The 17,212-nt window shown below is 39.3% G+C and overlaps 1 protein-coding gene across 4 annotated transcripts; it reads left to right on the forward strand.

Annotated features, from left to right (window-relative positions):
• The first annotated feature begins 344 nt into the window (after positions 1–344).
• eif4ba (eukaryotic translation initiation factor 4Ba) lies at positions 345–12,788 on the forward strand. 4 transcript variants are annotated; one of them, XM_077528808.1, is made up of 15 exons: positions 345–487; positions 2,552–2,692; positions 5,977–6,182; positions 6,302–6,418; positions 6,560–6,614; positions 6,719–6,865; positions 7,233–7,355; positions 7,469–7,645; positions 7,736–8,003; positions 8,116–8,204; positions 8,314–8,557; positions 8,650–8,687; positions 10,989–11,118; positions 11,537–11,609; positions 11,806–12,788. In XM_077528808.1, the coding sequence occupies exons 1-15, from the start codon at positions 475–477 to the stop codon at positions 11,878–11,880; spliced, it is 1,896 nt and encodes a 631-aa protein (XP_077384934.1). In that variant the 5' UTR covers positions 345–474; the 3' UTR covers positions 11,881–12,788. The 4 variants fall into 4 exon arrangements, with proteins under 4 accessions (XP_077384934.1, XP_077384935.1, XP_077384936.1 ...); XM_077528809.1 differs by lacking the exon at positions 11,537–11,609; XM_077528810.1 differs by lacking the exon at positions 10,989–11,118.
• Positions 12,789–17,212: the final 4,424 nt, after the last annotated feature.

Consider the following 17,212-nt stretch of genomic DNA (forward strand, 5'->3'; position numbering starts at 1 on the left):
AAATAAATAAATGGAAAGAATACTTTGAAAAAAGTAATCATATATTAAATCGCAATCGTATATATGGGCACATTATGTCGACGCAAGTCACGTACATTATTTTCCAAAATCATTCAGTTCTATTGCAGAGACGTTTTTCTTTCGTTGTGCCATGTTATATAAACGGGTATTCTATGTAGCTACGTGTATTTGTAAAAACATTGTACTTTGCTGCTTACATTTCAATGTGTGTTTTTTTTTTATTATTACTTTTAGACATCTTTTTTTCACATGACATACACAAAGTCCGAGTACTTTCACAACCTCTAGTAAATATGCGAGAATAATCATGGCAACAAGTCAATGATGCCATGATGGATCGGAGATGCTGACCAAAGCGAGAGGAGCAGTTGAGCTCGTGACCGCGAATGCGCGCTCCCGATAATAACCCGCTGACGCCTTCATCCGGGAACTACCGCGAACTCACTCTTCAACATGGCGGCGTCAGGTGAGGTTTATGTGGGTGAACCGACAGGGTCGGTTGGGATACAATTCTGCCCGTTTTTAATAACGAATAAGCGGGCACTTCGCGTTTGGGAGTTGTAGGTACGACCCCCGCTCATTTCCCTGTCGTCGTTTTGTGCGGAAAATAGGTCTGTTGCTATTTTTAAGCCGGTGCATACGAAACCGCCGAAGGAGGGTAACTACACGAAGCAACGACTCGCACCATTTGAATATTTTACACACATGTTGTTGATGTTTTATTATTTAAAAAAACAAACAAAAAAACACCAAGTCGGAACTGTCGCGTCTTTTTATACTTGTTAACGTTGTAGTACAAACACCCTGTTGTTATATGACGTGTTAGCAAACGGCTAGCTAAGTCTCCGAGCACGAAGCAGCAAGGGGTTGGGCCGACCAGCCTGGGCTATGCGAGAATGATCCCCACGTGTGCGGCCGCTCTCCCCGGTGTCTGTGCGGAAATAAATCCGTTCAGCTGTACCGCTTCAGCTCGTATGCCACACATAAAGGTGGTGGCCTTTCATCGTCGGGGCGTCCGCAGCCTTCCCGGTTGAAAGTTGCTGCGACTACTGCGCACTTGATTCGTGGCGTCGCGACGTGCGCTAGGCCGTAAAAGCTAGCCAGCTCAGCAGGGATACACACCCCGTCAGCACGCGCTGTGCTGACTAAGCTGCGGCTAGCATCTTTAGGACGAGTCACCTATATAAATTAAGTGTTTTTTTTTGTTTGTTTGTTTTTGTTGTTTGTTTTTTTACTGCCACGTATTGGATCTGTCTTTTTTCTTTTTTTCTTTCACTGATTAATTAAAGTTAGCAACGAAGTTATCGCATAAACGCTGTCGTGTGACGTGTCGGTGCTGTCAAATGGCTGCAGGTCTGACCTAAATAAAACAATTAAAATCCACAATAAAGATAGAAGAGGTTGTGTCTGACGCATGCAAGCTGGAAAGATGTAGTTATCAATCGCACGATATGCTATTTGTGTATTATTTGTTAGAATTCACAATAAAGCTTCCAGTTAGCTTTATGCTCCCTTTTCTGCCTCTGATCAAAACAAATCAGCCCAGCTCTCGCACTTACTTCTTTGCCATTCAGACAATATAGAATGTTCTCTCATGCATGGATGCTTTCTAGGTGTGTCATCACCAGTATTAGTCGTTTCTTATGTCCGCTCTTTGTACACTCTTTTTACTCAAAGCAGAAATGCTGTTTAGAATGATATTTATAAATGGTATCTGCCAAAGTGGACTAGTGAACTTAATTTCATATGGAAAAATGCATTTTCACAGCAGCAATGTTAACACATACAGACTTTTATTACTACTATAGAAACAAACCGACATTAGAATAAAGAAGAAACTTTATAACTTTATTGTAATTGTAAAATACCGTACAACAAAATTTCGTTCGGTTACATCTCAAGAGCATATCTAACTTATATAACTCACTAATGGAGCTTTAACAGTGGATTTTTTTCAAAGTAGAAGCCAAACGTCTGTCACTTTTTTTTTTCTTTTTTCTTTCTCCTAAGTGCATGCACAAGGGGCATTACTGCTCCTCCCGAGGAAATGTCTATCAAATGTCGGGAGCATGCACGGCTGCGCGTGCGAGCTCGTCGTCCCCGAGCATGCATGGTTCTGTCGTGTTTACAGTCTCTGCAGCTGGCCTCGCTCATATAAGTAAAGTACGTGGTGAGATTGGTGGAGGTACAGTGAATGGCTGAAACCGAAGCTCACAGTCACCGGCTACATAAACACTCAAAGTGCACATGTATAGCAAGTGGAAACGAGTTAGGAATGAGCATGCATGACCGCGTTACGTAAACATTTCTCCGGATTGACTGGAAGGATGGAGGCTGAATAGTTAAGATGATCCACCTGGAAAACACAGCCAAATGACATTCTCCACTATAGATTACAGTTTAAGAGTACTGAGAAATTTTTTTTTTTTTTCCTTTCAATATGTCAACACTTTCTCATTGATCCACATGTGTGGCAGTTTTCCTGATAGCATGCAACGACGATGTGCAAACTCTGTGGTTCTTCCCTTAGCTAAGAAGAAGAATAAGAAGGGGAAGACCCTCACTCTCACCGACTTCTTGGCGGACGAAAGTGGAGGCAGTGGCCCGGCTCCCAGCTACCCCGTCAAAACCACTAGCTGGGCTGATGAAACGGATGACTTAGATGGAGATGGTGAGCGGCAGCGCATACTGAAATGGATAACAAGTTACATAAGTTTTTTTTTAATCCAATAATGTTATCCTTTGTTTTTTCTCTCTCTCTCTCTCTCTTAAAAATTTTTTATCCTTTCTTTGCAGTGAAATTTGAATACTATTTAGTAGGGGTGTGAATTGCCTAGTACCTGACGATTCGATTCGTATCACGATTCACAGGTCACGATTCGATTCGATACCGATTAATCCCGATACTAATTTATAAGTCGATTGTTGCGATTTTTTTTCATTCAAATTTAGAATATACTAATCAGTAAGCTTGTAGAGTGTAAGATTTGTATGAAAATGTATTATTTATTTATCTGAAATTTCAGTCTTATAGAGGTTGTAATCTGTTTCATGTTTGAACAGCATTAAAATAAAATATTAAGGCTTAATGTTCCGTTCATATAACATTCTTCCATGCTCAAGGTGTGAATCCTAACCCGAAGTCAGACGTTTTGTTGAATATTTTTCCATTAAAAATGGAAGTTTAAAAATCGATTCACACACACACACACACACACACACACACACACACACACACACACACACACACACACACACACAAAAAGGCAATGATGATAAGACGTTGAATCGGTAAGACTACCGAATGAACAATTCTGAGCTCTTAAATTCACTGCCAGTCATTATAGAAAATTTTTACATTTCCAATACTCACGTGATATTCCATTCAATAATTATATATAAACCGAATCTACCAAATAACAGAATAGACTCCCTACTTTTTGTCCCGTCCCGTTCTTTTATAATTGACAGCAGAAAAATGTAGGTTTGCCAAAATACAGCCATTTCTCCCATGGACTCTGAAACTGTGTTTATTTCCTATAAAATGGGGCAATGATGTCATCTACCGGTGGTTGGGCATCAGTAAAGTTGTTTCCAAGTTTGATATTTACAGTGGAGCATGCTCAGATTCGCCCCCATTTAGCACCGCTCTAAAAAATACAATTGACAAGTATACTTGTCAAAGGCAGTGAATGAGTTAATCCAATAATGTTATCCTTTGTTTTTTCTCTCTCTCTCTCTCTCTTAAAATTTTTTTATCCTTTCTTTGCAGTGAAATTTGAATACTATTTAGTAGGGGTGTGAATTGCCTAGTACCTGACGATTCGATTCGTATCACGATTCACAGGTCACGATTCGATTCGATACCGATTAATCCCGATACTAATTTATAAGTCGATTGTTGCGATTTTTTTTCATTCAAATTTAGAAAATACTAATCAGTAAGCTTGTAGAGTGTAAGATTTGTATGAAAATGTATTATTTATTTATCTGAAATTTCAGTCTTATAGAGGTTGTAATCTGTTTCATGTTTGAACAGCATTAAAATAAAATATTAAGGCTTAATGTTCCGTTCATATAACATTCTTCCATGCTCAAGGTGTGAATCCTAACCCGAAGTCAGACGTTTTGTTGAATATTTTTCCATTAAAAATGGAAGTTTAAAAATCGATTCACACACACACACACACACACACACACACAAAAAGGCAATGATGATAAGACGTTGAATCGGTAAGACTACCGAATGAACAATTCTGAGCTCTTAAATTCACTGCCAGTCATTATAGAAAATTTTTACATTTCCAATACTCACGTGATATTACATTCAATAATTATATATAAACCGAATCTACCAAATAACAGAATAGACTCCCTACTTTTTGTCCCGTCCCGTTCTTTTATAATTGACAGTAGAAAAATGTAGGTTTGCCAAAATACAGCCATTTCTCCCATGGACTCTGAAACTGTGTTTATTTCCTAGAAAATGGGGCAATGATGTCATCTACCGGTGGTTGGGCATCAGTAAAGTTGCTTCCAAGTTTGACATTTACAGTGGAGCATGCTCAGATTCGCCCCCATTTAGCACCGCTCTAAAACATACAATTGACAAGTATACTTGTCAAAGGCAGTGAATGAGTTAAAAAAAAAAAATCGATTTTTTTTTTTATTGAATCGATTCGAGAATCGCGCGATGTAGTATCGCGATATATTGCCGAATCGATTTTTTTTAACACCCCTACAAAAAAATCGATTCGGCGATATATCGCGATACTACATCGCGCAATTCTCGAATCGATTCAATAGGCAGCCGAATCGATTTTTTAACATCCAGTTTTGATGGAAAAATATTTTTAAAAAAACGTCTAACTTTCACCCCTTAAGCATGGAAGAATGTTATATTAATGGAACATTAAACCTTAATATTTTATTTCAATGCTTTTCTAACATGAAAAAAGTTACCTGTTTGTTAAATACAGTGGCTCACAGTTATAAAACTGAAGTTTCAGATCAATAAATAATACATTTTCATACAAATCTTACAATCTACATGTATAGGTTTACTGAACGGTATTTTCTAAATTTGAGTAGAAAAAATCGCAACAATCGGCTTGTAAATTCATATCGGGATTAATCGGTATCAAATCGAATCGTGACCTATGAATCGTGATACGGATCGAATCGTCAGGTACGAGGCAATTCACACCCCTACTATTTAGCAGTGTTGTCTTGAACTTGCGCTTCTAGGCAGCAGATTTCTGTGCTGCTGTAATTTTATTTTTGGCACTTTATCTTTGGGGATGTGGCTATGTTCTGAATAGTCAAATTACATTCATTCTAATGTAATAGTACTCTGCACACACACAAAAAATGGAAGTTACTTGGATGAACAACAGCGAAAATGTTAGCATATATTGTATAAGTTTGCTGTTGTTTACTTAGTTGTCACCGCAAGTCAGAGCTATTGTTTGAAAAGAGTATCCAACAAGTGAAAGGTGCAGTTTGTTTACACCTTGGCCAAAAATGTCATGCACAATGTGACACACTCAAGAAATGTTAATGTCTTCTTAAAAAAGCAAAACTGAGTTACATTTTGTAAATACATTTTGATGTGGAAAAATAAATTCTATGTTCTTTTCCAAATAGATGATTTCTTCCTTTTCCCAAATTAATTTGAAACAAATGACATTTTAAATAGCCTGGGCAATTAATTTGAAAGAGGCCATGGGAGAAACTGGCATGGATGTCAAGGGCCACTGCAACGTTTAACCTGTCATTCCGTGTTCATTTAATAAAGTTCAAAGTGTGCTTTTCTAATGTCTGCTCTAGACTGTTTCACAAATACACCTGGCAGGTCATGTTCGTAGCCTTTTGTATCTTCTGAAATGCCAATACGTTGTTCAAAAAGAATCTTAACAGTAGAGTGATTCAGTTTCCCTATGTTCTTCTTTTCAGTGTCAACTTCGTGGCACACAGATGAGGATTCTTTCCGGGCCCCACCCATTGACCGGTCCATCCTGCCCACAGCTCCCCGTTCAGCTCGTGAGCCCAATATTGACCGGTCCCGACTGCCCCGCAGCCCGCCATACACCGCCTTTCTCGGTAACCTCCCCTATGATATCACTGAAGAATCCATCAAAGACTTCTTCCGCGGCTTGGCAGTAAGTAAAGCTTTGCATGCCATCAGAGATGGAACTACTGGGGCAGCCTTGCAGTTTTCAGATTGTTGCATGTGGTGTTGGTGACAGTTGCTGATTTATTCTACTATATCTGTCTCCAGATCAGTGCAGTGCGTCTGCCTCGTGAACCCAGCAACCATGAAAGGTTGAAGGGTTTCGGCTATGCTGAGTTTGATGATGTAGATTCCCTCCTGAGGGCCTTAAGTCTCAATGAGGAGGTGAGGCAATTCACTATGTAGTTGAATTTTTAAGTGAAGATCTCTGCACTAATTTCAAAGCAAACATGACATGCAGTAAAAAAAAAAAAAGGGGGGGGGGAAAGGTATTTAAATTTAATGCCATTCTATTTCTACCTAAAGAACCTGGGAAACCGAAGAATCCGTGTGGATATAGCAGACCAGTCGAATGATAAAGGTACAAAATGTGTATATATATTGTACTGGGATGTGCTGTGATATTTTCTCTTCTATTCTAATCCTGTTGTTGATGTGCTCTATACTGGTGGATTTCTTCTTTAGAGAGAGACAGCGGAATGATGGGAGGTCGAGACCGCGGTGGGAGAATGGCAGACATGGGCCCCGACAAGACAGACAGTGACTGGAGGGCTCGGCCCAGCGGAGAAATTGACGATGCACCGCCGAGGAGAGATGATGCCTTTGGAGAGAGTGGGTCACATTTTAAAATGTGTTAACACTGGATCTTCAGCATGAGCTAATTGAAAGTTTAGTTGTTTTATTGTGACTATAGTTTAAATTGTTGATGTTGCGGAAATAAAGTTTTCCACTTGCAAAATGAGATACTTGGAAGTACTATTTCAAGTACGTGTAGTACAGCAGTTCAGTGCAGTTACAGATAGTTTCCTGCAAATGCATCAGTATTTTAAAGTGGAAAACTGCCCCAAATTGAGATAAGTATAGCTTCGCTGTGCAGTGGGAAAGGTAGCATGAATTATTTATTTTGTCCAAACTTGAAGGTGAACTACAAACAAGTGTTTTTAGCTAAATAATTAGATACATCACAAATGTCTTGCAGGATCGCGGGATCGTTATGAGTCGGATCGTTACCGGGATGGACCGCGACGGGACTATGACAGTGGGAGAGACCGCTACCGGGACCGCTATGATGACAGAGACCGGCGAGATTATGATAGAGGAGGTGAGTGATTAACTGATAAACCAACTTGAACTTCAGTTTGTCGTTCAAGCTTCAAATATGATCCTTCACATTTGTTTAAATCTTCAATTCTCCTTTTGCTCTCTGTTTTCTAGGTTTTGACTCTCGTGGTGGTGGTGGAGGCCGGCGTGCCTTTGGCAGTAGCTTCCGTCGGGATTATGATGATAGTCGAGGTAGCAATGACCGTTACGGCGATCGAGATCGTTTTGGGGACAAAGATCGTTACAATGACGATCGATATGACCGGCGGGACGAGAGGCGTGACGATAGAGGTGAGTGCAGCGCTTGGAATATGGTGGTACTGAGTTTTTCAAGGAGTGAGCATCACTCCTCCATATACATTTTGCTTGTTGTTCCTGCAGCTCCCCAGCAGAGGCCCAAGTTGAATCTAAAGCCTCGCAGTGTACCCAAGGACGAAGATGGTAGCGGTGCCGGCGGCGGTGGCTCTGCCCCAGCCACTGCCCCGACCTCCAGCAGCAGGGCTTCTTCCATTTTTGGTGCTGCCAAACCAGTTGACACGGCAGCCAAAGAACGGGAGGTAGAAGAGAGGCTGAAAAAACAGGAGGAGAGGCTGCAGAGGCAGTTGGAAGAGGACAAGAGCCGGGGCCCTGACAGAAAGATACGAGACAAGTATGTGGTTGTCCTGCTTTAAAAAATGTAATTATGTTATGCTAAAATGGGAAGGATTGCAAAATATACATTTTTAGATTCTTAAACATTTGAGTCAATCTTTTATGTCCAGAGACCCAAGCTGGCGAAATGAGGAAAGTTACACTGAAAGATCTCGTACAGGAAGTGAGTCCTCTCAGCCAGGAAGTGGTTCTGGCAGAGGTGAGAGTTATCTTATATAATTTTCATACACTTTTACTTCAGGACATAGAAATTTAATTTGCTCCGACCAAGCAACACAAATTAAGCTTCCCGTGGTTTATTCTGCTAGGGTCCCGGTGTCGAGACAGCGAGCGTTCCGGTGAGAATGAGGTTTTCAGCGGGAGGGAAGATGAGTCCTCATCCCCTGCACCCTCATCACAGCCTCCCCCCACCAAGGAACCGCTGAAGGTGATGCCTGCACCTCCCCCCAAAGAGAATGCTTGGGCCAAGAGAAGTGCGGCCACCGCCGGCTCTGCTGAAGCTGATGGGCGGTCCCCAGTCTCCCCTGTTGGGTCAGCTCCTCCAAAGTTAAGGTGGGTGGACAATTTCGTTTCCTATATCAAGTACATCGATGGTGTAATACTACGTAATATTATACCCTGATTTATATTTTTCTCCTTTTTAGCTCCTCAAATTCTGCAGATGAACGAGGATCCGGAAAGGGTAAGGCTCACGGCTGAGCATGGGGACACAGTGGGGGAGTTCAGCAAACTTCAGCCTTGTCTATATTACACTTCAAATAGTTTGGCAAAACTACACAGCTGAAAAGGAAAAAAAAGCCATTTTCTTAAGGAACATGCCAAGTTCATAGATGCGTGATCAACTCTGATATGGTGAGGATAGTAGTAATGCTAATTGATTTTATTTTTTTTTTTGTATAAATATAATGTAAAATTTGACAAAAGAAATGAAATGGTGTAACACTTGTCAGCAGATAGTTTTGTTGTGTGACAGCAAAAACTGATACTATCATCTCAAAACTGGGTGACCAAAAAACATTGCTGTTCAAACTGCCTTCATTTGTAAGGGATTATTTTTTTACTAATGCTTAAAGAGTACAGTGATACCACAATTACAAAAGTTAAAAAATGTATTCAGCATTTTTTTGCTTTTTCATCATCTTTTCTAATAGTATCGTTTTATTACACTTTATTATAAAATGCTTTACAGTTCTTTATACTTGGATGAGTTTGTGACACTGCACTATAAAAACATTTTCAGCCTTTGTTATTGTAGCTTAAGTGCATAATACGTTTTCACATAATACATGTTTTCAATTGGAAACGTATGTTCATATCTTTAAAGATGAATAACTGTTAGCGAGTCAAACAAAAATGTAAAATTTTTAGAAGTCTGATCTTTATAGCCACAAAGCCAGATTAATGTGCCTCGCATACAGTAAAATGGCTTAAAGTTACATTTTTTATATACAGTATATAGATTATATGGCTTCAGTGGAGTAATTAGATACTTTTAATTACACTATCATACTACAAGTTAAAAAAAACAAACAACTATTGAGGAACTTTTAATATGAACAAAGGTGGTGACTTGGCGGAAGAACATACCAGATAAGTCTGCTATCTGCTGCTAATTATCGGTGGAACAGTCACCAGGGTGGCCAGAACTCGTAGTGTTATGTTGGAGCAGTTTATATTTGTGAGTTATGGACATGTTTTTTTTTTGTTTTGTTTTTTTTTTATTTTTTTATGGTGTGCATATAGAGTTGGATTTTATATTGGTGATAGTTTGACTAACAGGGTATATGTTTAATTTACTAAGGGATTTTTTTTATTTATGAGAAGAACTTGGAAGTCAGTCAATGTCACATACCACAGAATGAAATTTGTTCATTTTTGAAGATTCCACTGTACTTTGGAAGTAACTGACAGGACAATGGGGCATATGCCACAGAAGAGCCGGGACTGTTTTTGCACATCAATTTGTTTCCGGTTCGGTTTGCGACGTGTGGGCTGCGTCTAAAATACTTGTGCTTCCGACTTTGAAACAAACTGATGTGCAAAATCACGTCCTGCCTCTTCCGTGGCATATACCCCATAAGGTAGTGTTTTTCATGTGTTTTTGTTCATATATGATATTTCACCATCAACTGTCTCTTGGTGGTGAAATTTGGTGACAGAGCTCATCAGTATTACAAAATAAAAGATTATTCCTGCAATATTTTTTTTTGTTTTTGGAATAGTTTATTCAGAAAGGAAATTAATGTATTTTCACTTTTCCAAACATTTTCTATATATTCCCCGTGTATGTTCTCTGATGTGGGGGCTAATAATCAGTTGGCATTTATGAAAAACGTTTCATTGGACATATGCACAAAAGCTTTGCTGTTTGGATTGTGTCATTTTGTAATGACGGATTAAAAATGCAAAATTGTACAGTGTTCCCCAGCATATTCAAGATTTGAGGATTCACCTGTTCACCTCTTTTTTTTCTTTTTTTTCCCCTGTGAAATCCATCTGTCATTCCCTAAGAAACTCATCCAGTCATTTTGGTGCTCAGGCCAAAACAAAAAGTATTGCTTTGGTGGTATCTTGGTGCTAAGAAACTACTGTATGTTGAATTGTGATGAGCTTGATTTCGATCTAATAGTTCTTGGCTGCCATCTTGTGGTATCTATATACAAGTCTAAATCTTTTTAGTAAGTCCGTCAAGTATTTAACGGTACTCATTTTTGCTATTTCGTAGCAGGGCTCAGTCTCAATTCCCCACGAATAGCAGGGGGACACTGTAATCAATTATGACCTATTGTAAGTGGAAAGCAGTAGTAAGGGGGGGAAATAGGACTCACTGGAGTGAACATTCCAATCCGTTTAATGCTCTGTCTTTCATTGCCCATTCATCAGTGAGTGCCATGGATGGGCCTTTCTGCTGCAGTGTGTTATAAGTGTAGTCGACAGTTTTACAGTCCAACCATTCTCTCAACTATCTGGCTTCTCCTTTAAGATGAGAACAAGGCCGACGGTGCTCACCGGGACCGGGGCCCCCCACGGGCTCGAGGTGGGCCTGCGGGGCCTGGAGCAGGGCGAGGGCGAGGAGAGGGTCCCAACAGAGACCGAAGAAAGGAGGCAGACAGGTCAGCTACTTCAAGCTTAGCAACTCTTTAAGTTGTTAACAAAAACTGACAGGGAGATAGCATGAGGGCATCTGCAAAGAGTGGCCCACATTAAGCTACACAACTGATGATGCGACCTTTGTTTTGAATGTTGTGGACTTTATCAACTTTTAGGCAGCAGGACGTTTGCATTTTCTCAAAAAAAAAAAAATGCTCGCAATCCAGTTGGCATTTGGAGTGCTGAACAGTAACACAATAGCATGAGCTCGAAGACAAGTTTTGACTATGATTGATAGCAGCTTGTAGATGATCCTAATGGATGGCTTGTGCTCCTGTAGTTTTTTTTTTTTTTTTTTTTTTTTTTTTAATTTGAGTATTCTTGGCAAGTGCTGTGAGTCCTGCTGATGAATGTTAACCTACGGGTTCATTCTGACTATAGAAAGGATAACAGAAGAGACCGAGATGCAAGACCTCCGCCAGAGCCAAAGAAATGCGACGAAACCCCAATCCCTGTAAGTCCGTCACTGGGCATTGAACTCTGGCAGTTGTCATAGTTGCTAAAGGCAGTTCCTGAAGGTTAAGGGCTCCTCCTCCACATTTTTTAGTCCAGCTCACCATCAACCAGCAGCAGCAGGCACTAAATAATGTACTTGATTGATTTGCATGAGCGCAATTTGCTGAGAATGCCCGATTGGTTGTCTTTTTCAGAAGTTCAGCTCAGCCAGTAAATATGCTGCTTTGCTAATGGATGGAGACGGAGACGACACTGCGGAGGTGGAGTAGAGAAGACGGCAAAGAAGAGGAGCAAATGAACACAAGAAGAATAATTTCACATAGCTTATATTCTCCTCATGTGGAAGTAGCCCGTGGGAGGAGATTCAGCCCTCCCTCCTTCAAACCTGTCCCTTTCCCATCATCTCCCTTCCTCTCCCTCTGCTCAACTCTGCCCCACTCTGAGGACTCTTTCAGGTTCTACACAGTACTCACTGACTGGACTTGTTTTAATTGGGTTGGGGGGGGGGGGGAAACAGAGTGTTTAGCTCTTGAAATGTGATGGTTAATGTTGAAAAATTGTAATAAATAAATGGAAAAAGTTGGGGGGGAAAGAATTTGTACATTTGTGGATCAAAAGTGCGGTGGATTGATCCTAGAAATGTAGCTATGGCACTGTAATGGACTTTTAAATTCAAATCAATCCTTTATATAATGACTTGCGTACCTCCTACAAGGCCACATCGATTCATTAATTTTATTAGTCATTTGAAAATCATCCTTTTAACTCCTCTCTAAATCTAATCCCAAATCGTGTCTTCCAGTATTGACTTCGTTTCTAAAACTAATCCATGGATCGTTTTCCATGTGTCACATGTCCACTGTACAACAAATGTGACGTGATTCACTTACACTCCGAATGACACAAACGGCCGCCTCACGACTCAACTTGATTCTTTAAGTGCCATTATTGTTCTCTCCTAATCATTGTACAGACTTTGTTCTCTTTCTACACCTTCTGTTGAAATCATCGCTTCAATTAAAGTCTTATCTGCTCTCCTTTCTGGCCGTCTTCCCGTCCACCACTGCTGTCCACAAATCCTTCTCGACTTCCTCGTGAGGACCGCAGTGTGGGAGGTTTTCATGACATGACCTTTTTCCCCGCTTGCAATAAAAGGGATGTCATTCAGTACACAGCACATTCTTCCTACCTGTTTATTTCTTTAATCAATGAGTGCCTTGTATTTTTCCGTGTGACCGGTGTGCTGAAAAAGAAAAACGTCTTCGGTGTATAAAGTATTTCAACATAGACATCAGTTGAACGCTATTTAAATTAAAAAAAAACAGGAAACTTGTACCGGTAATAGTCCCATTCTCAAATTAGGCATTTATTGAAACCGGTATATGTTCAAATTAACTACATTCAAAAGATTTTCTTTGTTCCAATGGGAAAAGGAGAGGTGGTGAGATGTTTTTCATTTTCACCGTCACCTTCAATATCCTGAAATTGCATGGATTTTTATTTGTGCCTTTAATTTTGACAGTAGCCATGAAGTTGACATTAAATGAATCAGAAATACAGTTTAGAACGTGAATGTTTTTTCTAGATGGAAGGATTTTTAATCAAATAGCTACAATAGCTTTGTGCAAATATGTGTTCGCGTGTGTATGTGCATACACATACACGCATTGCTCTATGAGAGGAAGACTAGAATAAAATTGGAAGGAAGGCTATCATGCACCTCCCAACCATTAAAGAACTATTTAGGGAAGAAACAGGCTGATGGTATTCTGTCTGTAAAGGAGTGGCCACACCAGCAGAGTTACCAGAGCCCAACCCTATTTAGCTCTTGTGGTAACGGAGTGACAGTAGCCTGTGGTACGTAAAAAATGCCCATCAAGTCAATCCAGTTTTAGCAAGGTGAAGTTTAGAGTAACATTATTTCAGATTATCTGAAGAAATGACTAGAATGCTTAAAAAAAAAAAAAAAAGGTGTTAAGGGTGTTTGCTGCAAATGGAAAATTATACAAAACAGTATTTGAAGGACAAAGTAACTTGCTTCTAACCAGTCTTCACTATGGGTTATATTAATTTCTCAACTGATATGATGAATAAAAAGTGAGCTTTTATTAAAAAGGTGAAGTCTGGGTAACCCCAAAACACTTTTCCCCAATAGCCCATCTTTATAGAGTAGATATGTGTTTCTGGTTAATTTAATGCTATTGTAGGTAACCCGTAATGGTTGCCCACTCCAAATATTAAATGTCGACTTCTCTAATAGTTCTTTACAACTGAATTTTACAACAAAAAAAAACTTTTAATTTATTAGTTTGGTAATTTAGCCTGAAGAATTCCAGACATCTGCCACATTCTGAACAACCTTCCATAGTCATACTGTATGTGCAACATAGACCTTTGTAATGTAAAATAAGCCTATTGATCATTTGGTTCACACAATTGTAACTAGAGTGCATGAAAATGTGCTTTCTGTGTGGCAGCATGTAGGAATACCATATTAAAGTCAACTGAGCTAACCAAATTTTACATTACCTAAACATTGCATTTACATGCTGCTATAAAAATTAATTGGAATAAAATCATCAAACAATACATTTAAAGCCTATATGTGTTCATTGCATTGACTTCTCTTCAGTCCTGTCAGTCACAGGATGATGACGTGATTGACATCCATCACCAGTCGCAACGTCCCAACAACTTTTTGCCATCTAGATGTTCTTGTCTGCTAGGACATTTCCACAATGTTTCTTCAGCCGTGGGCCCCCCACTGCAGCCTGGACTCCTGGTGGCAGCTGGTAAGGAGCCTGCTGAGCTTCATCCCCCCCACACACACACATGAAGGTCAGAATGCTTGCCACTAAATTTTTTTGCTGATTTGCAAATGCCATAAATATACTTTTCATTTTATTGCAGAAGATAAACTATATTTTGAAACAAGTTGAGATGCATTTTTATTACATTGATGTGCATGCATTGATCTCAAACTTCACGTAATATTTTCCCAACGATTTATCTTCAACACTGTAGTATTCTTTCCAGTGTGCTGAATGAACATTTTCAGACATGATGCTCATTTATTTGCAAAAGCAGTAATTTGCCCACATTGGATACTTCCAACCCAAGTTCTGGCTACTAAGCCTCAAGATTTTTTCACTCACCTGAGGAAAGAGAGAGCTGGTTATATGCTGCATAAATGGAAAGATATCAAATTTACTGCAGGCTATGTGATCACAATCATAAGCATAAAGGCTTTTAATTGGCCCATTGCTAAGTTAGGGAGGAATGAGTGTATAGATAGTTAAAGATGAGCCTATTTTGAAGTTGCTAAACTTATTGCCAATCAATGTATTCTACGTTCCGGGGCATCATTAGCTCATTTTATTATGCAACACTTAAATTTTTAAAAACCATTTTAGTGTGGCAAGGAACCAAAATTCCCAATTTGGGTCAAGAGCTGGAAAAGTTTGGAAATCATGAAGGAGACCATTCGGCTCCAGCCCCCACCTGTGTCACCAAGTGAGTCAACAGCTGTTGTTGTGCTCTCACATAGACAAACACACATACAGAGGAAGGTCTTCTCCATCACAGCATATAACATCCAAACCTGGGGGGGGCGGGGGTCCAAGCTTTTTCCTCCAAGGGCCGCAGTATAGAAAAATACAATGGTTATGTTGAGTTTAAAAAACAAACAAACAAAACAAACACTGCAAAACCAATCGAGGAATTGTGCATTGTTTATATAATACTATTTTGAAAAAGTACTTCGTCAAGGCTTCTTGTTAAAGGTGATAAGGCGAATAGTTGAGGATTGTGTTTTTGCGGGTGGGGGGCTGTGGCCCTGTATCCCACATGAATCGATCAACCACTCTCCTCATACAGAACCAAAACAAGTAAGCTGACCATACTTTAGGACATTAATGTGAAAACGGACAGCACAAATAAATCAGACCTTGACATTAATACTAAGTAGAGGAAACCATTTCTGTTTATATCATCTTCATTTTCCGCTGTGTTATGAAGAGGAATTATGTTATTTTGCTGTAAATGTATTTGCATTAGAAGTGTAACGATATATCGATTTTGCGATAAATCATGATAGTTTGTTTCCTGATAGATTATTGATACACCTACGCCATTATCGCGATATTTATAGTTAATATACAGCCACACCTTAGTGGTCGGAGATGTCACCTATCATAACAAACCTGTGACTGACTGACTGACTGAATGGAACTAAATCTTAACATGTTAAATGGAGCTCATTTATTTTGATAGGTCCCGCCTTATAGCCAAAGAGCGCCCCGAGCGGCTTAAAACTTGCTTATAGAAAGAACTTCTTGTTTGAAATTTTCCTCTCCCAACAGTCTGCTAAAAGAAGAGTTTTGTCTGAGGAATTACAGTTCTGTGTGTGTCACATAGAGAGGGAGTTGTGTTGAGATTTTGAAGCACACAGACAATCATTGTTTTCATCTGAGTGGAGAGGAATCAAGAATGGATATCAGTCTATTTCTGCCCCTTCCTGTCAAAGATGTTGAGGTCTTGGAGTACTTTCCGACAGACTGACATATCCTAATTGGCACAACAGAAGACACTTATATGCAAGACTTGACATTACATTCTAAAGTGGAAAGATTTGATTCAGAGGGAGTTCGAGAGGTTATAATGCAATGAGTTTTTTTGTTGAAAGTAGACATTTTTTTTACAATATGAATGAAGTTGTCAAACTCTAAATGTGTAATTTACTTCAATGCATTTATTAATTTACATCTACAGGCAAAAGTATAAGCAGGGATGGGCAACTAACTGTTGACCACACTCAGTGGCCCTTTGATTATTATTATTTTATTTTATTTTATTTATTTTTTTACTTTTTTTTTTTTTTTAGTGGGTGGATTACCTCTGCTACAGTGGATCCTCACATACTGTACTTGGGTCTTGGCACCCACACATTCACTTTATTAGTTTTTGTATATATTTTTTTATTATTTTTTTTTTTGCAGGTGGGGGAGTGTTCTGGGGACTAAACCCCGTTTTTTTTGTGTGTGTAAAATATATTCTAGGTTTATCAGCATTTTATTTATTTATTCATTTATTCATTTATTTACATAATTTTTTTAAGGTTTACAAAAACAAGAAAAGAAATTCCAGTGAATTTCAATGGATGTCAATTATATGTGGATTTTCGCCACTCGCAGGCCGGCCCGGTCCCTATTAAGTTAATATTAATGTCAGTAATGTCTTAGTTGTGCTTGCTCTGGGTCTTATACTTCTCCCGTACTGAGAGCCACTGTCCTGCCTGGTTTAGATGTTTCCCTCCTTCAACACGCCTGGTTCAAATGATCAGGATCTATCAGGCTTCTAAAGAGCTTGCCGATGAACTAATCATATGAATCAGGTGTGTTCGAGGATGGAGACATTTAAAATAGGCAGAACAGTAGTATTTTTTGTGGATTTGGGATGACATGCAGGACTAACATCGTACTTGAATAATATTAAAATTTTGACTCAGTTGATTTTTGTGAAGGAAAAAAAACACTAAAATTGCACAAAGTGAGTTCTTGCACTTAATGTCGGTTTCTTGTTCAGCAGTTTTGTGCTTTCCTT

This window comes from Festucalex cinctus, chromosome 8 (genome assembly GCF_051991245.1).
Source record: "Festucalex cinctus isolate MCC-2025b chromosome 8, RoL_Fcin_1.0, whole genome shotgun sequence".
Taxonomy (NCBI): Eukaryota; Metazoa; Chordata; class Actinopteri; order Syngnathiformes; family Syngnathidae; genus Festucalex; species Festucalex cinctus.

Bases quoted from the DNA above. Each gene is read 5' to 3' on its own strand.
- eif4ba (XM_077528808.1), top strand. The intron at 2,693-5,976 runs GTGAGCGGCAGC...TCTTCTTTTCAG, and splicing joins GGATGACTTAGATGGAGATG to TGTCAACTTCGTGGCACACA. The intron at 7,646-7,735 runs GTGAGTGCAGCG...TTGTTCCTGCAG, and splicing joins CGAGAGGCGTGACGATAGAG to CTCCCCAGCAGAGGCCCAAG.